We start from the raw sequence: 26060 nt of genomic DNA, 5'->3' as shown, positions 1-26060 counted from the left end.
AAGGTAATGGGTTTTTTGTTTCATTTTTGTCTCTTTTCGGCGATTTTTTTGGATAAAGAAATATAAATTTTCGATTCGCAAGTCGCTGCTTGCCGGAGTGAAGTCTAAAATGCATTCAACCGTGTTAAACTGATGTAACCAGTGATGCGTTAAACATTTATTTTATTTTTTAACGTTAAGCCATTTTTGCGCTGTTTTAGATGTCATCAGACTTCTTTAAAATATAATTTATTTCTTTGTGTTTATACCCGACGAAATTTAAGTTTGAAACGAAGTCTTAGCATTAGTTTTTGTAGGTTTAAAAATGTGACTTTAAATATGATGTTTATGTACCGGTTCAAAATTGTGCTGCTTCGTCATGAATGACTAACTTCATTTCTCCTTTTTCACTTTCAGCGATTTTGCTTTTAAATGACATATTTTCCTCAATATGACAATTGAAAACTCACAAATATTTCTGAACAACTATGTTGTGTAAGGTTTCATGCTCGGACATAGAATAGTTATATTATTTATGTGCGTTAGTAAAGTTAGGCTAAACAACACAACACACTTCGTATAGCGAAACAAAACTTAGTAAATTATTTTTAGGTTTAGTGAACAATCGAACTCTAACCTTTCAGATTTCACTTTAGATGCTGACACATTCACTCAAGACCTAACAACAAAAACATAATTGCGGAATAAAATGTAATAGAACTTCAATTACCACCAAAATTGTTTGCATAAACTAAAGAAAGCGTTTTTTTGCACATGTTACCATGACTTAAATTTCGAGTACCTTCACATTTTTATTACACTCATAAAATACAATCCCTAAAGTAGGCTTCAACTTTAAAGTCAATGAAAAAAATGCACACATTTGCTAAGAAACCCATAATAAACCTGAAGTCAGATTTTTATTTATTGTTCAAACTATTAAACAACCTAAATAATTTTCTACATAGGTCATTTGCCATGGAGCATGCGGACATAGAGTTTTTGGCAGAAAAACAACTAGTGCAAATTGTGCCTAATTTTTCACTGGATAAAGTTTATTTTATCTCCGGAGATTTTGGGCCATTTAGCCCCGGACTTCCAGTTGATGTTCCACTATGGTTAGCAATCACTTTGAAACAAAGACAGAAATGCAGAATCAACGCCCCAGAATGGTTAAATTCTGAGGATCTGGAAACTAAAAAGGACGAAGAAGTAACAAGTGACATTTTTACTAAACTTCCAAACCCACATTTCCGAGAAATCACAAATTTGTTGCTGGCCAATGCCGCTGATAATATACCCAATGCCGACGAAATAAGGACACTTGTAAAGGACATTTGGGATATAAGAGCCGCAAAGTTAAGGAGCAATGTTGACAAATTTGTTAAACTGCAGGCCAGCCATGCAAGACTGGATAATCTTACTCAAATGGAAATCAACACGATTCGACCTTTCCTGACTGGGTCATTGGATCATTTATATAAATTGAGAACTTCACAAGCTGCTGCGGAGCGAAATCTGCCTTCACAGTGAAATTTTGTGTGTGTTGTTTTGTTATTTTTTTACATTGTTATACTGTCATGGTTCTTTTAAACAACAACCATACTGAAACTTCTGTGTTTTGAGATAGATTATTCCAAATATCTCTAATTCTTGTGTATCCAAAATATATAGGATCGCCTGTAGAAGTAATATATATGTGCACCAAGCGTAATAAAGGTGCACTAAATGATATAAATGTGCCCCAAATGATATTAAGGGGCACCAAGTGCTATAACAGCGCACCAAGCAGTTATAATATTGCACCAAGCGATCCTGCATATTTTATCCTCTAATTTTACTTGTTTCTTTTCGGGTTAGCATAGATAGTTAAAATTGATTCAGGACGATTTGTTAATGTCTGTTATTTCTGTTCCATTGATTTGCAAAAATCAACATGGGTCCTGTAAATTTGGTCTGCAGTTCAGTTTATCTGATTTTGTATTTAGCACCAAAGATTTACCTTGGACTAAATCACAAATGGTCAAAGCTCATACTCATGTTAATAACTAAAGTTGTGACTGGTATTCAAATACCTGCTTACAATACTGATAGAATACTGATATACCATGTATACATTATCTCCCACTCCCAATACTGTCCGGGCTATAGGACCTTTATAGAGCTGTTTTTTTTTTGTATAACCTGTCTAAAATTTATGGCATTTTGCCTTTTATGAGTAAAAGGGTTACACTGCCTTCCAGTAAAGATTGTTTGTTCACAAAGAGTGCATTTTCACATTCTTGTAAAATGGGTTAACAAACCATGCTTTTATTTTAATCAAACTTTGTAAACAAGGTAGAAAATAAAACCGGTTTCAAATTCTAGTCAGATTTTCCATTCACAAACATTCCTTTGGAACTCTTCAATCAGACACGGGCAATGCAGCTAACTTAGTGGACATACAGCAATTCAATAACAAGCGACATAGAGAGTGCTTATGATGTGCCTAACTTGGTTGTGTGACAGAGAGATTTTGAAAGAATCAAGGAAGCAAAACATAAAAGAAAACAAAATTGGGCAATCAGAGTTCACCATGTAAATATTAAACATATTGCAGTTTTCCACAACAAAGTGTAGATGACTTGCAAGAAATGAAATGTTCTAATGTCTGGTTTGAAATCGGACAAGATACAAGCACACAAAGATGTAAACTAGGTGCGGTTAAGAAAAAACAACAACAATACAATGACAAAAAACTGTGGGTGCCGCTCCTTAAATCATTGTTTCCAACTTTCTTCAACAATGGATCCAACTCTCCTGTCGTACTCTCTTCGGTTCTCTGTGTATAGCAGGGCAGCGTGGCTGTTGGCAGGGCTATTGGGATTAGGTTCATCTAGTAGCGACTGAAATTTAAAGATGTTGTTAGACACTTAAGATGAACATAAATTCATAACTGGGATCCCACCACAGGCTAGATTTTCTAGCCTCTGCTTTGCCATATGGTGGTGAATGCTTGGTTGCCCGCTGATTCGGTTTGACGCTATCAATGGGCATGGCATATTGTGATTTGTTAGACACTTGATCTATTTGATTGTAAGCTGCGAATGTTTTTGTCCTACAGTCTGTTCGGCTTAAATTCTAATCTTATACCAATATTATTATATTTCAAAGTCAAAGTTCTTTTGTACAGATTATACAATGATATTCGTTCTGCTGGGAACAGTTATCAATGTGACTAACAAATATGGGCAGAGAGTTATACTATGTAGCAACATAAAGCTACATGTATAATATAAAACAAAAGAATCGTTTGGCATACATTATTTTTTTTTAAACCTTAACATGCGGCTTGCAATCAAGGGTGGCTTACATTATTTTTTTTTAAACCTTAACATGCAGCTTGCAATCATGGTTGGCTTATAAACAAGGGCGGATTGCAATCGAATAAATATGGTGTGCAGGCTGTTTCATTAGAGGTCAACAATATTCGTTATGGGTCGAAATCGCAAATGTTATCTTAGCTGTCTATTTTATTTTAGGCTTCAAGAATGTTTGGGACATAGAATTATCAGGTATGAAATAACAATATATCAATCAACACATTTTTTACCTAACACTTTGGAAACTTAATGGCCAAAATGAATGCAAAAAGTGGCATGCTTTGTTATTCAAATGTTTCGGCAAATGATCATGCCATCATTATTGATATGAGGCCAAATCAGTTACACCACATAACTACTTGAGTCACATGAAAGATTGAAAAAGGTGTAAAAATTTAAAAGTTACAGAAAAGTTTCACAGCCTTGCTTAACAATATTTTAACAAGCTTTACCTTACAATTTGAGTTATCAGTTTTGAATGTTTTCAACAAACTAAATTTAGCAATGTGTGGGGAAAAAGCAATAGCTGCTTCAACTTTTTTTTTGTTACCTGAATTGATGTAAGAATTGAGGCAACATCGTAAGTGGGGCTCCAGCGATTTTGAAGAATATCAAGACATATACCTCCATCAGCGTAGACTGTAAATAGACCAAACAACAACAGTGTTAATAACAAATACAAAAGAAACAGATCTACTTTCTATGAAACCAAGCATTAACAACAAATTTTAGACATCCAAAAACACTATTACAGCTTTAAAGGCAAACAACTGAGTTTCTTACTGTTAGGATGAAACATTTTGGAGACAAACTTGACACACGGTGGTTTGTTGGGATATTCTTCCGTGAACTGTATCGTCAGTTTAAAGGTACCATCTTCAAAAGGTGTATTTTCGGGTCCGAATATAATAGCATTCCACAACATAATATCATTTTCAGTTGGCGCCCCCGTTACTCCAGTATGCGGATCCGATTGAATTCTGAAAAATGTTCAAATTGGTTTACAGTCACATATAAACAGCTGCTAAATAGGTCTCACTTCATGCCTTAGTATCACAAAAGTTATCTATTGTATAACAACAAGGCACTATTGATTGTCAAATCAGCAATAACTGTTACAGACCAAAAACTAAACATTGGTTAAAGCTTATGCATGTTGAATGAAATATATATATATAGATACATAGCAATTTACATGTTCGGTACACACAACTGCTTGTTTAGCTTAATTGGTCATAGTACTAACACATGATTTACAGATTTAATGTGTCTCTTTTTGTTTTTAGCTCACCATGCCTTTTTAATCTACTTGTGTATGTATATTTTGTGTCATAACAGTCTCACTTCATAAAAAAACAAAATTGGAATGACTTGGCAAAACATACAAAAAGTAAACATGTCTGTCTGTGGATGGAACCACTTAACCCTTTTTAACCTTTTTGGGATGGTTTCCCACTAAAGTCGATCACCAAGTTCAAATTTCCCCCTCTGTTATTTATACAAAGATGTTTTGTGCTCGACGTTAACAAAAAAAAAAATTCTTTGATTGAAATACTTTTGTGAAGCGATTTGGTCGGGACCATATAGGCTTAGTGCAATGTTATTTAGTTTGAATAGTGCTGCCGTGAGAGAGTAAAAGTGTGTGGGATATTCAAATGTCCTCTCTGTTGCACTACCCATTTTTTTATCACAATCAACTAACGGAAGGCATTTATTAGCGCACAATAACAAAAGCATTGATATTTAGACATGTCTGTGATGTAACAAATGGCCTTCTAAAACTAGGTGAAATTAATCTTACATGTTGTTGCAAAAACAAATTGTAGTAAATTAACTTTTAACGGTTAATTCAAAGCCGGATTCGACCGGCGGGCCGGAGTGTGGTTACTCCCGACTTACAAAATTTCCCTCTGGTTACAACAAATTTCCCACTTTTCCCACTTCCCACCGGTTAAGAACCACTGACTTAACCTGTTTTGTGGTTTAGGGCAAATGTTATCTGTTATACTTCCTGTTTTTTGATGTGATAGCACATTTATTGCATGCTGTCTGGCAACTTACATTCAATTGCAGCTGCGTGTCAATGACAATTTAAAGTGGGTTTACCACTGTCTGTAGATGGAATTATTTGCTTCATACCAATGTTTTGAAATAACATTTGTAAAATCCAGCATTGGTTTTAATTCAACACAATTTTATGAAATGTGGAATATAAATATATGCTGTTTGCCATCTGTAAACCTCAAATTAACTTGTTTTACAATCACAAAATAATTCAATTCATGTGCACAAAGGTTAAAAATGATATATGTATGGTATCCTTAGAATTTTTACACTGGAGCCATACAACAATTGGTCATCTTACTACAGTAGGTTGTATTGTTTAAAACTCAGATATCCTTAATTTGTCACCTTCAGGCCACAAATAGACCGAAAAAGACATTGAGTTACCGTACAACAGGGGTGTGCAACCTTGATGAGGCAACTATGATTAACAGAATTAAACTATTAACCACACCTTTACCAGGTTTGTGCAACAAACATTGCATGAATATACCACACGAAATGATGATCTGTACCCATTTATTGAAATGGTTTTACAGTCAAATTTGAAATCCAACTAACTGGGCTGGCAGCACCCATTTAATCAAGGGTCACAGTTAGTCCACCATTATGTGCTAAAAACCAATTTGCTGTAGCTATTGAGTGTTTTTAGGCAACTTTCATCTTCAAGTATATGTATCACAACTACCATGTATAACACCATGAACAAGTTGTTGTTTTTTGTGTTTATTGGATATTATGACCTTTTTTGGTAAATTGTTTCACACTGCTATAGTTTTGTGGCCTACAGGCCGAAACCTAGACAACTATTTTAGCTAGTATGGAGTTGTACAATGTTCCACTTACTTTTTAAAGTCTCTCATTAATCTTCGTTTAGCAGGCGTTGACATCTTGGCGGTGTTAAAATATACACAGGTAAAACCTAAATTACTTGATTGTCTACAACAATAATAGAAAATGTGGTGATTATGTTCAGAAGTATGTTACACAAGACAAAGCATGAAATTGTTTTGACTGTTCCATTTACAGTAATTGTTACACAGCTTAAGCTCTCACACCACTTTAAGTAATTTGTTTACTGCTTAGGGCAATGTGCAAACGCAGTTAATCTAACCAAACTATTTAAATGGCACCATCAGTTTTAACCAAAAATATGAGGTATGTCAAAGGACAAAAAGACAAATGGAATTTATTTTGTCACTTGATTTTCACTTGTATACCAAAAGCCTGACAAGTCCAAAATTTTGGTGTAAAATCTGTGTCCGCAATTTACTTTTAAAGACAATCTTAATGTCCAGAATTTTAGAGTCTTGTAACCTAACCTACAGCAGTTCTTTCAATTCTTTTTCTGAGGGACTCAAAGGTTTAGAGATGTTTTAACTGTTGTCTGTGCTGTTTTTGATGCATGATGCTTACTACATTCATGCAAAATAACTTATTAGCATGAATCAGGGTTCCTTCTTGGGAAATCTTAAAAAAATCAAGTCTCAATTCTTAAGAAATAAATTAAAATTTCTCGTGAGAATTAATTCACGTATCATAAATAAAAAGTAAATGCAACACCTCTAATTACAGGTATTTTCCGTTTCAACTCATCCCTAAAGCGCACTGGGCACATTCCTTTCTTCCTTACAAAATTTTTTAGACTGTCGAGATTCTCAAGAAATGAATTTTTAATTTCTTGTTTCTCGAGAAACAAAGTCAAGGAATAGAGGAACCCTAGCATGAATTAAAGGCTAGTTGTTGCAATAAAGGTTATTTTTTGTCCTAAAAGCTAACAATACTCAAAACTGTGCTATTTATCTCGGTGATAGTAACGCTATTTTTTTTTAAAAATGGTACTGTTTGGGTTGAAACAACATGCTATATGACGCTTTTTGGTGTCGCATAAGATATTTATTGAAATCGCCCAGAATTTTGCTTAAGCGCATATGATAATCCCAAGATAATCATATTCTGCCCAATATCTTGCCTTTAAAATGCTAATGTAAACACATCTGCCTACAAGGCTGTATTATTCATATTTCATACTTTATGTGGGTAAATAAAAATAAATGTACAATTTTTTCCAATACCATACCCTGATAAACAGAATACAACGCTAAAATAGTTGAAATACACACTATAACACATATATCATTCAACTATTCTGAGGTTTTATTTCATTTCTCAGGGTGCCTAAGGTATTGGAAAAATGTGATACCATAAAATAACAAATTTAATAATGAGTTATACGGAAAAAAGGAATGGATGACTTTAAAAATCTGCAAGTTTGCCTTGTACAATTATTTATTACTTTGCGTTATTTATCATTTACTAAAACTGTTGACATCAGCTTATCTTGAGTAAAGTTTCAATGACAATAACAGTTTTTAAAATAGCTGGAAAACAACAACATCATATTTTCGTTGTTAACGGCAAGAAAATTGGTTGATGTTTGTAACGTCACTATCTGTACTTTACCAACATTTCCAATACTACTAAAAGCTAATTTAATAATGAATATTTTATATCACTGACAATCTATTTTAGAAAACAGTTTTCAGTACAACAAAGTTAACTGCCCATGGGCAAATTTTACACAAATTCAAAAAGTATTTTTAGCTAAATATTCTTTCTACTCAAACTAAACATTTCTAATATTTCAGTAGCCTAAAGAACTGAAGGCAAAAAGCAGTTGTTACGTAAGAATTTAACGAAAACCGACACAGCAAACCCATCAACCAACAGTCGTCACGACTCGAGCAGCAACTAAACAAAAGATCAATAGTGACGTATGTGGTCACATGACCATGTTCCTGCTGTTCATGCAGTGACAATTACGTCAATGAGTGGATGACGCAACTTGACGCATTTACACCTTGACAAACTTACTCGTGTTTTCCAGGAAGTTCTTCTTATTTATTAAGTGTTGATATTGTGCCTTTGACCAAGTAATTTGCACAAGTAGACGATGGTATTAAATTTTAATGTTTGATTTTGCTGTAAAACAAATTATAATCCTACTGTGTATCGCTTTATCAAAAAATATGCGTACTTAATTGTCAATTTCTATTTCCGTGCCTGTTTAAAGTCCTCAAAAGCTTCAATTGTGCGTTGGAGGGTTTCTAAAAGTGACTTTTGAAAGCCTGTTGAGGCGCCTTGAAAAGCGCACAGTTAAGAACAATATCTTTTGCCTTAAGACACAATTCTGATTAAAAATCGATATATAAAGCAAAGTATTAAGATTTCCTAAAACTTAATGCACTATCGTACCACATAAGGTTTTAACATCGCCGGCACCCACCATAATTACAGTTGGTAAACAAAACTTTAGGCGCCTGTGGCAAAAAACGTGTAAAAATGTGACTGCATCGACTAAAACAACAAACATTACTCGTTGGGCAAGTTAATTTGCGATATGTTGACTAATTGTGGTTGTTTGTTTATTTGGCATGGGTATAAAGTTTTTTGTTTTTTGGCAGGTTGCTAGCTTTTTTGAAACTGGTTATTAAATTAATGGTTATGACAGAGTTGCGCACACAATGCACTCTTTCTTTTGGCGCTCGACACTTTTTGGCACGGTTACCTTCGGTGATATCTTTTTGTGTCAAGACTCACCTTTTTTTTAATTTTTTTTTTCACGGGGTTCGAACCCAGGACACTACCGGGGACGAATCCTGATCAAGATTTTTTATGTCTGTATGTGGGTCAGGCGCGCCAGACCATTCGGCCAAGTTCCTGCCCAAAGACTCACCTTTCCCTAACACGAGTGGTTATAGTTTTTACGACCCCTCTACTGGTGTCCACCAACGTCACGCCTACGATCGTGTTGTTATAATGTATATAATAATGCAATACGCCTACGTCTCTTACTTGTTTATAATGTTATGATGCAATACGCCCACCTCTCTTACTTGTTAGCCCCACTCGCACAACGCATTATGACGGCTTAGCTGCAATGTGTTTAGCTGTTACTTGCCAATTGAGCCCTCTATTTTTCTTTTGCCTTTATAACGTAACGTTTTAACGTTGTACAGATATTTCCGTATTGGTGATTGATTTAGTACAACTGTGTCGCTATGTTTTCTTTCACCAAGCAAAATAAACTCAACTCAACTCAGTATTGCCTGCCATGTTTCGTTTTAATGTTTAAATATAATTTGAACGGTTTTCTGTTGATAAATTATGCACACAACAAACTGTGTATTCCCAAAAAAAGAAATAAAGTCCGAAAAAATACCTTTTCTAATGTTATAAGGTAGATTCTGTATCCAAAAAAGAACATGTTATTAACGCGGTATCTAGTGGCAAAGTACTTCTTTTCTATTGTTCACTAAGTTTCGCCAGAGAGCAAAGGCCGCCGTGAAAAATGTAAACAAACGTTGCGCGCCACACATGCTCTATTTGAACAGAGTAATGAGGTTGCATGGATGGAAGAAGTCAGCAAAAAAGGTAACGGTGGGTGAGGAGTTTATCCAGCTATTAAACAAACAGTGCTTTCCGCTGAACTGGCGACCACACCGCCTGAATTGCAAAGCTGTTCCTAATTTAGTTTTTAAAGTCAAAAATTTGTTGTCATTTCTTTATGTTAAAAAGAACAGAGGTATTCAAATTCGGATTGAATTGAGTTCATATTGTTTTTAGGGATTGGAGTTTGCCAAAATGATGGACTAAAAACTGCATGACTGAAGACATAGAATAGATGTGGATTTGGCTTCAAATTGACAGTGAAAAGTTTAAATTGCACTAGCATTTTGATTTTGGAGTCACTTTTAAATCTTCAGCATGAAAAACAGAAAAAGATGATATTTTGGAAGAAGTTATACCGTGTTATTGTTTTAGTTTTACTTGGAATTCTTTTGTTAATGGTAGTTTGGCTCCAGCAAAGTCAACCACCCCCTTTGAAGGTATAGGTTTTGTTTTTTTAATGATTGATTAATTATATGAAATTAAGTTTTATTTTTTGTGAAGGTTCAGTATGGTTTTGATGGAGTTGAGTATGTAAAGGGTCAAAAATTTTATTCAAATGACCCTTACAAAAGAAATTCTTTCAACCAAGCAAGGAGCGATGAAGTGACATGTAATCGTAATATACCAGATACAAGAAACCACAGGTTTTCATAAACAAACTAAACAATGTAAAATGCTACTTTAAAACAAAAGTGGTTAAAACAACTATCAATTAATTCTTTAATCATTTTTGCAGGTACCAGTTTTAAGTTTTAATAACCTTGTTCAAATAAGCCTAAAAAAACTTGCACTGACAAATATTAATTTTAGGTGCTGGTCTCAAACATATGAAGTAGATAAACTTCCATCTACAAGCATTATTATTACATTTCACAATGAAGCAAGATCTACATTATTAAGAACTGTAGTAAGGTAAAAGCACAGAGCATTTTTGTCCACAGCAAAAATTACACCCATAAAGTATCTTCTTAACCAATCTTAATACAAATAAATTGACACTAATGGTATACTTCAGTGACACAAAATTGTTGTTCTTAAAAATTTTAGTTGCTATAATAACCAAATTTCCAATTTACTTTTTCTTAACTTTACCATTTTCTGCAGTGCCTTAAACAGGAGTCCAAGTGCTTTAGTTAAGGAAATCATTTTAGTTGATGACTACAGTGATGATGGTTAGTTTTTTTGGATTTGTAAATTTCCAGTTTGTGGCTGCATTAACTATTTTTAACTCATTTTGCAGAAACCGATTGCAAAGATTTGGCTGCCCTACCAAAAGTCCACTGCCTTCGAAATGATAAGAGAGAAGGTAACTTAAAATACTAATATTAATTTTTTTTTTAATTGCAAAGACTGTTTTTTGGTAGGAATATAGTGTTTAAAAAAATCAAGAAAAGTATGCAATCTATTGCGTGACGATTGTCTTTATAGTTTTTGAATGAAATATATTTTTTATCATTAAAAGGGTGCAAAATTGTTATGGTTTAAAGTAAAAGCATATTTTTCATGAGCAGTCTATGACCAAATTCATAATCCATCATATATAACATAATAGAAAACACTATCTTTACAAATATCTACCATAAAGTTTTATTAATTTCATGACAAAATTTTTCATAATAAGTTTTGTAAGGCAAATGTTTATGGGGAAAAAATCTCTATTAAACATTACTTTCAATGCCTTACTTTATATTTTGCATTTGTGTCAAAAACAAATCTATAATTTGAAGCAGCTATTATTCTTCACATCTATTGTTGACATCCATTGATCTATTGTTTAAAATTAGCATTATTATAATCCAGGTTTAATACGATCTCGAGTGAAAGGTGCTGATTTTGCGTCTGCACCTGTCCTTACGTTTTTGGATTCCCATTGTGAATGCAATGCTGGGTGGTTACAACCTCTATTACAAAGAGTAGCTGGGGTAAGAATGATATGGTTGGTCACTGAAACACGCAATTTGGTGCAATAATAATCCCTGTAAAGCACTGTTTCCTAACCCCAAATAAGTCTATAAAATGCTTTCGTGAAGGCCGCCAAACGACGCACTAAAATATATTTTAACTCCATACGTTTTTTGTATGTTATGAATTTTATCCCCTTATCCCAGTGGTTCTTAAACTTTTTTGACTGCGACCCAAATCGGAGTTTTATGAACATCTCACGACCCAAGCCTCAAACATAAAAAATGAAGTAACGAGACGCAATTTCGAGGCCACGCCATCGCCGCATAGGAGTCTGCCCATGTCAAAATGGCTATACAGGCTTAACGAGGTCGATTCTTTCGCCAACACTGCATAACACAACACACATTGTGGCTTTGCAGCACCATGATCATTGATAGAAGTGAATCCCAAATCTAAAAATGTTTCCTTGTACGAATATTACTCATCCTTAAACGCTTACTGTTATATCTCCAAGTTTAGTTTCGCATGATTAACTTGTCCCATTATTTCCGGTGCTATGACGTTACAATCGCCTTGTGCGTAACAGTAAAGTTGGAAGGCTATTGTCCTATGTGGTGTGTATGTGGTAAAGGTTGGTTCAGTTTACTGTACAACGTGGTCGAGTGTGGTGACTTTACCACTACATTAAGTTAATTCGTTTGTGTTTACTTAATGCAGTAATAGTTCGTTTGGGCATAATTAAATCACCATAGCGCGACCCATTGTTTGACCCTGCGCGACCCATGTTTGGGTCGCGACCCATACTTTGAGAACCACTGCCTTAGCCAAATAGCTATAAATATAAAATTAAACAGCAAATAACTTCATTTTACAATTTTTTTGTCCTACATAGCCTACAAAAATACGTATATTTCGACGGAGTAGGTGTTAAGAATCTAAAAAGTCTTGACATTAGTGCTAAAACTGAAAATCTTGTGTTAATTAAATGCCGAAATATAATCTAGTTTGTAAAAGCACCGCGCAATAAAGTTGAACACACGGTCTTAACGGAAACCAACATTATCGTGTCAAACATGTTTTATGTGTACGCAATCACTTCTAAATATAAATTGCACAGCGTTTTCGCATTGTATTCTCGGTACAGCCATGCCCATGATGTAAAAATACTTTCCAGACACTTTGCCAAAAAACTTCCTCGTTGTAAAATAACTTATATATGATGTCAATTTATACAGTAGTAGGTTTATGACTATTGACTCGTGATATATAAACAGACAAAAAAGGGCCTAGGAACGAATCTGATTCTCCATAGAGTGGTAGCTTATAACTGCAGCATAGGATAATAAGACACTGCTAAAAGTCGGCTATAAAGCATTTCTAGTGTGGTCCCTTTTCGTTGATGCCCTAACCACGTGCTTTCTCCGCCTAACTAGCAGTCTTATAGCATTCCGAATTTAGCATTTAATCCATCTAAATCCAAATCAATTTTAAAGGCGGATAATCTATTTCAATCCTTTTCTACATTTATTCGAACTCATTTGACCTTTTAGGACCGTACAAGGGTCGTCAGTCCGATTATTGACGTAATAAATATGGATAATTTTCGATATATCGCCGCATCAGCTGATTTAAGAGGTGGATTTGATTGGAGTTTGCACTTCAAATGGGAAAGGCTGTCAAACCGTCAACTTGAAATGCGGAAAGATCCCATCCAACCTATCAGGTATTATACAGGATATGCCATTTAAGACATTGCTTTACAAAGATGTTATGTATTTTGTATATGAGTGTGCCATGATCGTTACAAATTTAGGTTCATTTTAAGTGTTAGGTATTTTTTCTTTTTACTTATAAAATGATAAAAATCAGTTTCAGATGTGCCCAATTGGATGCCTTTTGTTCAACAAATATCGGTTATACTCGCGCTGTATTTGTTTTGCCCTTGGAATGTTCAAGCACACAGCGCTATGATTTGAAAGTAACGATTTTTATCTGCCAATGAAATCGATGAACAAATTGTCTTTTAAACAATGCCTACCATGTCTTATTGATTTATGTTTTAGCACCTCAACAAAACGTTCCACAATTGGGACAACAGTGTTTTCGCACATTTTTGCTTGTGCATAAGTACGAACATGGACATATTTAATCATACAAGTAAAAGATGTACAAAATGCATCAGTTAAAATATTAGATAAAAAATATCACGTACTTTTCGTAACTTCATTTTGGATAAATCAAAATACTAACGGGTCATATGGTGGGAAGTAGTCGTTTTGATGTTTATGAAAGACTGTTAAAGTATTGGCAAATGAACTAGCACTTGAACTGGTACGGCATTTTAAGAGGTCTTAAGAGTATGCTGTATTTGCTTTGCCCCCTCAAACGCACTCAATGTTCAGTTATTACATCTGAAACTGTTTTGCCAACATATGAAAAGTAGGCTTAGTGGTAACTCATACAATTTTTTGGTCTACCTTGATCTAGCTTCCGTATTTGTGCCATTTTAACATCTGGTGGCTATTTTAACCATAGTGGATTGTTTGATAAGAAACGTACAAAAATTCATAATCGTACAGCTAACAAAAAAATGCGTATTTGCTTCTGCATTAGCAGCTCTTGCGGTTAGAATGCATTACCTTTACATTCTTAGCAAATAAATGACAAATCTACGCCGTAATTTGTTTGTACAGCAAAAGTAATCTATTGTAATCAATAATAATCTTCGGAGACTAGGCTAAGTGGTGTCAGTGGGTGGTATGAATCCCCCGTTAGCCCCCTAATAAGTCAGCAACCTAACCCCCTGTTTGATTGACAGGACCCCAATGATAGCGGGTGGATTGTTTGTTATGGACAAGTCATGGTTTGAGCATTTAGGAAAATATGACACTGCGATGAACATCTGGGGAGGGGAAAATTTCGGTAAGTTTTAAACATGGCTTTAGGTTTCAATATCAAATAAAAAATGTAAAGGTAGTCGTTGTTCAACGTGGTTTAAATTTTTTTGAAATTTTGTTTTGTACTTCTGCAGAAGATTTTATGTGTTTTTTTGCTTAATGCTTTTGTTGCACATATATTGCACTAAATATGCATCATTTTTCGGCAAAATAATGGTGGTACTTTTTTTGAAAATTACTATTTGCAAATTATTTCTGGACTTGCTTGCGCTGGATATTATGACGCCACACACATACTTATGACGTAATAATAGTCTACAGTCGCCGTATTCTTATTGTTTGAAATTAAGTAATTTCGCTTTTAAAACTGAGCGTTTATTTAACAAAACATACCAAGGGGAAAAACTGTTGAAAAAAAGTGTACTTTTATTTTGAAATTAGTTTGCAAAATATAATCGAGTACCAACCAAAAAATTAACGATCAAAGGTACCGAGCATAAAATGGCAATGATCGGTACCAAGTACTTAGTTAATTGGCAAATCCCTACTAGATCGTTTTTACAATTCTCGTTTATTTATTTGCTAGAGATTTCATTCCGTGTTTGGATGTGTGGTGGGAGTCTTGAAATTATTCCGTGCAGTCGTGTGGGGCATGTGTTCCGAAAAAAACATCCATATACTTTTCCTGATGGAAACGCAAACACCTATATAAGGTAATCTTGCTTATCTTAATTCATTTACCAAAATATCCTGGCTTAAATATTTACCTATGTAGGCCATACGATTGTTGAAACAATAGCCTTTGTATTTTGCATGCCACTATTCAGTACTTACGATAGCTATTGTCAAATGATACAGTATTTGCATATTTTTGTGTTAAGTAAATATATTTTTTGCACACTTTTCAACAATAACGTTTTTTGTTTATTAAAAATGACTACATAGTTTAAATTTGCAGCCAACTTTATCTAATTTCAATTATTGGTAACTTGTGTTTTTGGTATACCGTAGCTGAAATGTTGAAAAACAGTCAAAATTTGAAGCAAATGTCACAAAAACAACCTCAACGATTTTCAGAAACCGTTACTTTGCTTTCAATGTTTACAAAAAAACACCGACCCTCAAACAATATCCCCGCCGTTGTCTAATAACAACATTGATTTTGTCTTGTATTTATTTTTGCAACGCGTTCAAAATCGCTCGACCGACTAAATTACGTCATAGTGGTTCAACTGTTCCCAATTCAACCAAACGCGCAAAAAATAAACTCTCAACCAACTGATTTTCGTTAAAGAATTTAATTTGAATATTGATAAAAATGCTATGTTACGATAATAGGAAAAGTTATGTAACGTTTAATAAACACGAAATCTGTAATTTATGCCCAGTTGCGGCATCGAAGAGAATTTTCAAGGCAAGGCTTTTAAGCCTGTTACTCCTAGCAAACTCGAGCGCCTTAATGTGGGTATGCTAACGTATACGACCGATGTCTTGTCACACGCTGCGCTGATGGGACTTTAATATATCGTAATAGTGTGCACTGTCTGCAGCTTAGGAAACCATGTCGTTTGAAAAGCGAAATATGACTTATGTTAGGCTTAAACAGGGACTCGAAAAGTAACGACAGTAAAAAAATGTTTTAATGGTATACAAGCTGCTGAAAAATTTATGTGTAATGTCAAGTACCTACTGCAAAAACCTAAAACTATTGAGGTTTCATAACAGGCAAAGCTCCTTTGTAGGCTTGAATAGCTAAGTTAGAGCGCATATACAAAAACCACTAAAACCAACAGCTTGCCTTTGAAACCCACTAAAGGCCTTAAAATCTGTCGCTATCAGCCTGCGGTTTTAGTTGCTATCCTCATTTCCATTTCCCACGTTTTATTTCGCCACAGAAACACCAGACGAACTGCTGAAGTTTGGATGGACGAATACAAACGTTTCTACTACAGTGCGCGGCCCACTGCAGCACATAAACCATACGGGAAGTAAGTTCAATGTAACTGTGTTTCGTCTGTAAAATGTTAAATAATTGTGTTTTGTTATGTCTGTGTGTTTTGCTGTTGTGGCTGTGTGTGTTATTGTACGATTGTGTTATGTTGTGGCTGTGTGTTGTTGTATTATTGTTATATTGTGTCTGTAAAATGTTGTACATTTGTGTTTTTGTTGTGTCTGTGTGTTGTTGTATGATTGTGTTTTTGTTGTGTACGTGTTAGGTTGTAGATTGCTTACAACGCAATTGAAACTATGATTGTAAACATTTTAATTCATGACAAAACTCGGCAATTTTAAATAAAAAACGGAAGATTATTAGGACTTTATGTGATAAACACCCTTTTGTTAAAACCATGCACCAGCGACAAGGCAGTCTGCTTAGATTTCAGTGTTAAATCCCAAGAGCCTCTTGACATGTATGGTATCTTAAAAGGGACAATACGACAAAAGATGAACTATTGGTTTGTGTGTTTATGCCCTGCGGTCGAATCAATTATTAAAGAGTTTCAGAGTATTTTTGGTGACACATGAAAAGGTCGTATCGATTTCACATTATTATCGGATTAAAGATTTGGCACAAATCAAGTCAAAAGACGAAAATACGTTTCCGGTTTTGTGTTACTGACAACAATTGCTTAAGACTGTTACGAACGTTTAGAATCTAAGAGCTGTTTAATAAACAAAAAACTGGATATAAATAGCGCTTTTTTGCCGTTTTTATTTTAATGAAAAAATTAACATCAAATTTGAACAAGTTTTGTCGCATATACAAATTTTTGAGAAGTCATAAAAAAGTTGTGTTTTTTGTGTATCTATATTTTTTCGTTTAAAAATTACCACACATGAATACAAAGTGTTACATTAAACCATTTACTTTGAAGAAATTTGGTCAAACATTTTAATTGAACACACAAGCTATTCAGAAAACAACGTTAATTAAATTATCAGATCAAATTACGCAGTTTGAAAATTCTGACTTTGTTTTGCTATTAGTTCTTCGGTCCTCAAAACGACTACACATTTACGTAAGAGTTTGTGGTCCAGGGATTGTTATGCATATTTCATACCTCACATGTTATTTGTGTATGGGCTCTTGCCAAACCTTTTTCAAACCGTTCTCAGAAAGCTATTTAAGCTCATTTGTACAAGATAATACCGCATGTTTTTTTGCAAAGTCGTTTAAAAATGTGACGTAACACGTCGATTTCGGTGGGTTTTCGCCAATTTCTGCCTCCTACCGAACCTCCCAACCGGTTTAAACCGAAATCGAAAACCAAAAATTTTAATCCCATTTTTTTCGGTCGTTCGGGTCAAAAAAATTTAAGAATTATCCGGTTTTTTTCGGAATAATCCTGTTTCCAATTAGTTTTGATCAATTTCTTGCCCTACCGACCACCAAAGTTAAAGTTAAACTTTTTGACAGTTTTATAACAACATAGGCCAACCGCTATAATAAAAAACAATATTTTTTCTTGTTACAGTATAAGTAGCCGTGTGGCTTTACGAAACCAGCTTCAATGCAAATCCTTCGAATGGTATCTAGATCACGTCTATCCACAGCTGATGTAAGTATTTCAATGTACATATGCCCCAACACCTCTCAATGCTAGCCAAGTACCCAAACGTGTTGTTTTTGTAAGCACGGCCGCTTGTTGCGTCCGTTTCATGCGTCCAAATGCTGATAAAATATGTCTAATAGTATTCGTATTATGTTCGGTATGGGCCAAACGCCATTTTTATTGGTCGGTGTTCGGCCGAAATTTTTATACCACCGGATAATGACAAGCAAAAGTTTAAACTGAATCTATAAGGTAACTATGCAAAAATTGTCAAATGCTTTTATTTATCTTAGGTACACAAGACACGGACTTTAATAGTAGCTTTAATGAAAACCAAATTGCCAGCGACGTGGAATAAAACGTATTCATTTTATTGAACAGAAACGCGCTTGCTTCCGCTTGTACATTATGTTTTTACTGATGATGATAATTGTTTTTGTCGAAACGTATGTTTATTAAAATGAATACGTTTTATTCTACATCGCTGGCAATTTGGTTTTTATTATAGCTTTTATTTACCAATATAGACAAGCTTTTCTTAAAGCTAAATCGCGAAAACAATTCAGTTTTAACAAACCTAAGGACGGCGACAAATCGATTGTTTTGTCATCTGCGTGTATGACGTCACAACCATAAACGAATAGTATTATGATGCCATAAAGAAATAAATGATGGCGGCTATGTAACCTCTCTGCACCCTGGTTCAGTATTTTTTTAAGGATTGGCCGAATTTCAGATTATTTATGTAGCATTTTTATAACAAACAGTCCGTAGAACCTTATTGCACAACTACACACGCAATTTCCCTTTTTATCAATACTCGTCAGTGCCAAGCAATATAGCGTGAAAAGAGCAATTGATTTAGTCAAGGTAAAATTGCTTACAAACCAGGTCAATTCGATCTGCGCAGTGCAATCTTATCTCTTACACCACGGTCAAATGCCCAGCTATATTGATCTCTATTTATTATCACAATGATTCGCACATAGCACAAGGCTGTGTTGTGACATTTTGAAACGTTTATCGTGGATTTATCTCTGAGGTGAAGATACAATCTCCGAACCGACAGATGTACAGAGTAGCTTGGGTCTCGCAAAAAGCATTTCTAGCCTTATCTTTTCGTTATTGCATGTTTTATTAAATACAAGTGAACGAAGGCATATACTTGGGTACACTTTGAACTCGTAATATAACCACCTTACCACAAATAAAAAGCACAACTGAATTGGGGGAAAAGGGGGAAAAACGTGTATTTTTTTGGTTGTAGAAACACAAAAACGTGCAATATTTCAATGGTGTGTCAAACTTAGCACTTTTGAAATAGGAAATATGACCCCAAAAAGTAGTGCGCTCTGATATACTTAATACGTTTTTATAAAGAATTACCTTTCGTGGATTTTACAACCCATCCACAGCAATTTTTGACATATTTTTTAAATGTTGCAATGCGAACGAGGTCCAAGATTTAATTATATTTTTTGCCAATTTTTTATTTTTACAGTATACCCTTTCTCATTATTAGCTAACCAGTGGCAGTTTCGTCTTTTCGTCCCCTTCTATCTAATTAAGCCACATGCTGTCAATTAATTCTTGACAACACTCTATAGCGACCCGTAGGCAAATTAAAAATCCGGCTTGGATTAACCTTTCACCTCTAAAAGCACCCTCAATGCGACTAAACGACCTACAGACCCAATTAGAAACCCTTGTGCAATAGAAATGCTTTTCCGAGAGTTGCTGAAACATGTTCTTGACCATGATTAACACCAGATCAACTTAAATGGAGTATTTACTTAAGACTTAACGTCTACAATTGCTTTTCAGGCGATTTCTTTTAGCTCTTTGTGGGTATTTTTGACTTCTAGTGGCTTTTATTATAGAAATCAAGGCCTTTACTCAATAGATTAGATATTTTGGCGCTAGAAAGTGATTTTTTTAATACTGAACCATTTTGAGGCAAGCAAATAATAACTGATTTAAAACATCCGAGTCAAAAATGGTAAATTAGCTTCAATTTTGTCACATCAAATCATATACCGTATTTATTTTACAGTTTTAAACGTATTAAGTATATGTATCTATTTTACAATTGCAAACTTATGTGTTTACAAGCCGAATTACCCTATAAAAAAGGTATTTTAAAAATTAGGTAAACTGCACCAATGATGTATAAGGATATTAATATCGCTTACAGTGGATTTATTGAACGTTGCTGGTAACATAATTAAGATTTTCGGATCAATTTGGCTTTCTTGTACCTAACATGCGATTAAATGGTTTTACATATTGCCCAACTAATTAGTATTGATCAACTTTTTTACCCCGGTGTTTTACAAAAAAATGTTACATAGCCGGTTTGAATGCGTTTTGTTTTCTCATAAAAACTGTTGATTTCACTTTATGCAAAATTATACTCTGCACGTTAGGACAAAAAAAGCCTGCCGCGGTACTTGGTATCAAAGTAGTAATCGCTGCGTCGGTTATATAACAGCCGTTACCTGTACATTTGACTTTGTGCAGTAAAGAATGTTGTCAATCGCCAACAGTGTTTAATGGATTGTTACATTTTTTATCCCACATGATGATTATGCGTAAATCGATTTTCTGCAACAAATATAGGGCCACCTTTATAGAAGATTATACGTAACATATCCGTCATTTTTATTTACGAATTCTAATATTGGTTTCGTTTACCACCTTGTTTTTTACATCAGGGCACAAATGCACATAGTGATTGTGACGTCACAGGTGTTGTTTTCTAAACCAACAACCATTTTGTCATGTGACATAAGTGCACTCGACTGTAACAACAGTAACCTGTGCTGCAGCCCTTCGGTAACTAAATTAAAACTTATTACTTTGCGTTGCTAACAACGTGACGTAGTTGCCAGGCACGTGACAATGTCGGTGCTTTCATTTGTTGTTTGATTTGTGCAGTTTTTTTTAAAAAACAACTGTACCAAAATGTGATATTTTTTTCTGGATAATTGAGTGCAAAAAAGTACTCTACCCATTTTTCGTTCAACTTAAACCCTACTTTTGTTATTTTTTGTCGTTTTTCACATGGAAAGTTTATTTTTGTTTTTCTTAAGAATTCCACCGATATCGAGTTCGATGACGTCACTACGGTTTACGTCATCTAAAGGCCGATGTCTTGGCGTGGACAAATCGACGCCGGCCAAACTTGTTGTGGAAGAATGCCAACAACGACAGGTCAGCAGCTTGTTAATAAACTCACATTTCAAACATTTCAGTTCAAAGTTGTAAGTTCGGCTGAGTATTTAGGTTCGGATTCTGGCTTAAATTTGAATAAAATAGGATTGATTCGGGCCCCACTTCACACTAGGCTCCATTTGTGTCTAAATTTCACATTGTTAAATGTAACTTTCCGGCCTAATGTTGGCTTTATAGAAAATACAACAGGCCATGCCACTACAAAGTGGGCTTTTGCGTTATACATCTGCCACGTCACATAACAACCTGTGCACCAAGCAGAAGCAGGGCAAATGCAGTTTTAACAGTGTTTCCAATCTACCAATGCTATTCGTTTTGTCTTCATTCTTCAAGAAATGTATGCAATGACTCGAGTGTTATCAGACAGGTTTTACCAGTTCAAATGTTAGGCCTTTAATCCCATTCCAGTGGTTTGTTGCGTTGGTTGAAACGTAGAGTTGTTTGACACAAAATTTTTAGTCTTTTTTTGTATTATGACTTTTCACGTACACACATATTAATCAATACCTATGCAGGCGTTGTTTCAATGCTAAAAAGCATAAACCATAGCAACATAGGGTATAGTTTAAATTTATTCACTTAATTTGGTCCCAGTTTTTGTCTTTCCCTCTTGGATTTTACGTAAAAGGACTGTTTGATTAAAAACAGGCCAGCTAGAAATGTACTAGTTCCTTAAAACTACTAAGAACTCACAAAACAAAAACGCAAACAGTACCAGCTTGTCTCCACACGTTTTTGGCTGTTTAAGTCATTTACTTAATGCGGAAATTGCATTCCGACTTTTCTGCGTTGCTCTCATGCCGCTGCACCACGAAAGAAAGATGCCGCTTCCGGAATATGACGCCACAATGCTATGAGACAATAGTTCTCGAATCGTTCTGCTCTTTAATTAAAGATATGTTACGGTTTTGCAGATAAGAAAATGTAATAAACTAAAAGTTGTCTTAAATTTTAATTCTGCAAACGCCCGAAGGCCTTGTTGGCGCGTAATCGTATATTACGTCACAAAGCCTTTGAGGAATTTCGTGGAAAAGACGTTTAAAACCGTTCAAAAAATAAATCAAATGTAATTTTTAAATTTGTTTTCATTTTCATTTTTTTACAAATGTAATTAATGCAGCAATTAAAACGCAAACAGAAATATATATTTAAATTTGCCAAGATGTTAAAAAAAAAAAAACAGCAATTTTTGTCCAGTTTATTATATTTTCAGTCAACTCTTGTATTCTACGGTCTAATCGTTTTATCGCGTCATCAGCAATTAAATTTTCATCGTCGGTTTTTAATCAATATTGCCTAGACAATTACGTCACACGCAACATCGGCGATGCAATGTTGAGTCATTCCTTCAACGCAACCGAATTTTAATCAAAACAATATCGCAGTTACTTGTTATTTCCTTGAATTTACACATTACAGCGTGGAATTGCTTGAAAATTGACCATATTAGTTTATTTGCACCAAGAAAGGCAATCACCAACAAGGACCAAGAAAAGCAATAATAAAACTATTTTTACTATCTGATAAGTTTCCACTTGTTTGCAGCTATTACATGATAAGCAAGCTGCAGACAGTGCACATTGTTTAAACTAATAAGGTTCCATCAGTGCAGCTGGTGACAAGAGATTGGCTGGTGCAACCGCTTTATGGCTCTACTTGGTCACCCGCTGCACTGATAAAACTTCCACAGCGTGCACTGTCTCCAAAACATAGGGATTTTATAGTTTTTGCCAACTAGATCGTGTACCCTTGGCTCCAAAAAAAAAGCAATCAGCATTGCTTATAAAAGACTGGGATTTAAACCCTCAACTTTTTGATTATAGCGTAACCACTCGTTTGGCTTTTGACCAGATACCTTGTTTTTTTTTCTTACATCTAAAGTTTATTTTGAACTTCCAGGACTGGAGATTCTCAACATCCGGGCTACTTCGTCACGTGACCGACAACGCTTGCGCCAGACCTACGTCACGTAGTGCGCATGCGCAGATCGTCATGGAGTCGTGTGACGCCAGCCAAGCGGAACAGGTACACATGCAATTTAAAAACGCAAGAGATTATTAAAAAATTAAAATTTGAGCAAAGCGGCAACAATTTTATCGGAAACGCTGTAAGTTTTAAAAGATTTTTACAAAAACTTAAAATTTTTAGAGATGGTCGCGTGAAAACGGTACGCTACTTCATCGGATGAGCGGACTGTGTCTTTCCTGCGACCGCAATCAATTGGTGCTGTTGCCATGCAACCGCCGTAACCATGACGACGATGCTCAGTGTCAGTTGTGGAAGGGCGAATCTTAAATCGAATCCAGGCCACACCTTTTCGCATTAAGTGTTCACCGCAAGAAAATCTCCGGCTTTAACTCTAAGCTGCCTAATTTCCAGCGCTCTAGTGTCACCACGTGGCCATCGCTTCTGTAATATTTCACGCTTTTAGGAAAATCTCAAGCCAAACTTTGAAATTAAAAACCACTTAGAGCCTGAACTTAAGGCAAAATTGACCTCAAGTAGCCTTTACTCTGTCACATAAAGCACAAACCATATTGTGACGCACTACTAAGATGTTGTGACGTCAGGATACCCCGAGCAGTGAGTATTAACTCAAAATTTTCGATTACGCCGATCAGGACATTTTTAGGCCCACGTGATCAGTTTTCGAAAGGTTACCTTCGGACAAACTTAACAAGTTTTGCTATTCGACCAAAAGTAACCTTCCAAATCACGCCAATATTATTTTTCAGAAAGTTACGTTAAAAAACACTCAATAGTTTCTAAAGCAACAGATACCGTTATAAATTTAAAACCTTTTGCGATTTAGGCCGTTGTATAAATGCCTTTGTGCCTTCCACGGTGTTATGATAGCGTCTTCTCGAATCTAGAATGTAAAACATTTTGCTCTGTAGTGCCACTTAGCGGTGCGTAGCAAACCAGTGTTTTAGGTGAACAATTATTATGAGTGTTTATGGTTTGATTTTTCTTAAACTGTGCCATGGCCGTGTTCTTTATATCAGGTACCACTTAGGCTTCTATATTAAGCAGCTGCAAGGTGGATATACTTACTTTAAAAAGTGTTTTTTTATCTTTCAAGAAATGTTACACCCAAAACAAAAACTTTTTTGCGTTGTAAGACGAAAATTGCACAGTTGTATGGAATCAAAAAATTAAAATGTCTATTTTGACAAATTTTTAACGATCTTGGTATTTTATTTTTCGCAACACTTTTATGGTTTATTCCACTGTCGGTACTTGTAACAATCCTAAAACTTTTTGTCTTACACACGTTATGATGAAAAGGTACTGTTGATATGCAAATAGACAATGACTTTTATAGTGTCACAAAACTTCGCAAAAATTGTGAAGTTTGAAAATTTGTTGACATTCCAGTTTCACAAAAGTGTTGCAAAAAATGTTCTTTTTTTGAGAACAAAATAATATGCTGCACTACCTTTTCGTGTGTATTATTTTTAAGTAACTCCCTTTATTAAATGGTATTTCACACTGCTAGTTATAGTGATATGATTAAAACTGTTTTGCCCATAAAAAAAAACTTGTTTCTATTATTAAAGTTTTCTGCGGCATTTTTCATATTTTTTTCTCATTGTGTGTTTCAATTCATTCCAGTTTAACAATTAATCAATAGTAAATGTTACTGCGTTCTGCTTTGGTTCTTTGTACGTACGTTAAGCAAATCGCATAACTGTGAAATAATTGTTTCGCTACACTCCGTGCAATTCCAGCTTTGTCGTATTGCTGCCTTTCGCTCATCGAATGTTGTATTAAAGTAACAGAGCGCCAAATTACTGTAATTTTTAAAATCCCTTCACAAAGTCCACTTCGTTCAATTTCGTTGACACAAAACATCAACGCGTCAAGCGGAAAAGTTAAAACATTTTTAACTCTGCCGCTTGACGCGCTGAACAGAGATTTTCGCTACGACGTCGTCGCCGTTGGCGTGTGTGTTAAGTGTACCGCGTGCCGTTTGACGCAAAAACGCGCCGCTTGACGCAAAACGCAGTATGTCTGTGGAGCCCTTAAGGGTTGAACGAATACAGCCAAAACGTTTCTTCACTTTAGTAGTTGTCCTATAGTCCAGTGGTTTCCAACCTGAAATGCATTCCTCCAATAGTACGGATTTTAAACCTTTTACAGGAGAAATTGTACCCTGTTAATGTGGTGTGTAAAAAGTATTTAGTTCTGAAAAAAATCGATGGCCTATTGAAGGTGTTATACCGAATCAAGTCGGTCTCCCAAGCATTCGCATCAGGCAGTGGTTCCCAAACTGTGGGCCATGACCCAGTACTGGGCCACCAGGACATTTTTAATGGGTCACATAGCCATTCGAACAGATTCTACTGTTTTGTTATACTGTAGATATTATGCACTTTGTTTTGAAGAACATAATATTTGCAAAGAATTCCGTATCTTGTAGCCAAATTTCAGGAGCATGTATCTCATTAAAAATAAATTGCTAGAAACCATTTTACCTGCTTGGAGTTATTTTGTTCGTGTCCAAATTTACAGCACGTGGTGGGCCACGAATCGCTATTAAATAGACATTTGGGCCACAGACCAAAAAAGTTTGGGAACCCCTGGCATAAGGCAAGGCACACTAGGCTAGA

General features: G+C 35.1%; 3 protein-coding genes across 3 annotated transcripts; 2 read left to right on the top strand and 1 right to left on the bottom strand.

Annotated features, from left to right (window-relative positions):
* The first annotated feature begins 916 nt into the window (after positions 1–916).
* Positions 917–2345, top strand: LOC145205677 (DNA replication complex GINS protein PSF2-like). Its single transcript, XM_080078410.1, has one exon. The coding sequence runs from the start codon at positions 958–960 to the stop codon at positions 1510–1512; it is 555 nt and encodes a 184-aa protein (XP_079934536.1). The 5' UTR covers positions 917–957; the 3' UTR covers positions 1513–2345.
* LOC145205678 (ubiquitin-conjugating enzyme E2 A-like) lies at positions 2270–6367 on the bottom strand. Its single transcript, XM_080078412.1, has 4 exons — positions 6252–6367; positions 4125–4321; positions 3892–3980; positions 2270–2864 (listed from the first exon to the last, which is right to left on the bottom strand). The coding sequence occupies exons 1-4, from the start codon at positions 6293–6295 to the stop codon at positions 2739–2741; spliced, it is 456 nt and encodes a 151-aa protein (XP_079934538.1). The 5' UTR covers positions 6296–6367; the 3' UTR covers positions 2270–2738.
* Positions 6368–9754: 3387 nt separating this feature from the next.
* LOC145205673 (polypeptide N-acetylgalactosaminyltransferase 16-like) lies at positions 9755–24638 on the top strand. Its single transcript, XM_080078407.1, has 15 exons — positions 9755–9839; positions 10032–10294; positions 10359–10501; positions 10668–10769; positions 10962–11029; positions 11098–11163; positions 11658–11779; positions 13313–13485; positions 14581–14684; positions 15246–15372; positions 16555–16647; positions 18136–18219; positions 21306–21426; positions 23347–23472; positions 23596–24638. The coding sequence occupies exons 2-15, from the start codon at positions 10190–10192 to the stop codon at positions 23740–23742; spliced, it is 1581 nt and encodes a 526-aa protein (XP_079934533.1). The 5' UTR covers positions 9755–9839; positions 10032–10189; the 3' UTR covers positions 23743–24638.
* Positions 24639–26060: the final 1422 nt, after the last annotated feature.

This window comes from Phallusia mammillata, chromosome 8 (assembly GCF_965637545.1).
Source record: "Phallusia mammillata chromosome 8, kaPhaMamm4.hap1.1, whole genome shotgun sequence".
Classification (NCBI taxonomy): Eukaryota; Metazoa; Chordata; class Ascidiacea; order Phlebobranchia; family Ascidiidae; genus Phallusia; species Phallusia mammillata.
Note: the sequence above shows the minus strand (reverse complement) of the source record. Positions and strands in the feature narration are given on the sequence as shown.

Bases quoted from the DNA above. Each gene is read 5' to 3' on its own strand.
- LOC145205678 (XM_080078412.1), bottom strand. From the start codon at position 6,295: ATGTCAACGCCTGCTAAACGAAGATTAATGAGAGACTTTAAAAA. The intron at 3,981-4,124 runs GTAAGAAACTCA...GTCTATTTACAG, and splicing joins CAAAATGTTTCATCCTAACA to TCTACGCTGATGGAGGTATA. The intron at 2,865-3,891 runs GTAACAAAAAAA...TTTAAATTTCAG, and splicing joins CAATTCTTACATCAATTCAG to TCGCTACTAGATGAACCTAA.
- LOC145205677 (XM_080078410.1), top strand. From the start codon at position 958: ATGGAGCATGCGGACATAGAGTTTTTGGCAGAAAAACAACTAGTGCAA.
- LOC145205673 (XM_080078407.1), top strand. From the start codon at position 10,190: ATGATATTTTGGAAGAAGTTATACCGTGTTATTGTTTTAGTTTTACTT. The intron at 13,486-14,580 runs GTATTATACAGG...TTTGATTGACAG, and splicing joins GATCCCATCCAACCTATCAG to GACCCCAATGATAGCGGGTG. The intron at 15,373-16,554 runs GTAATCTTGCTT...ATTTCGCCACAG, and splicing joins AACGCAAACACCTATATAAG to AAACACCAGACGAACTGCTG.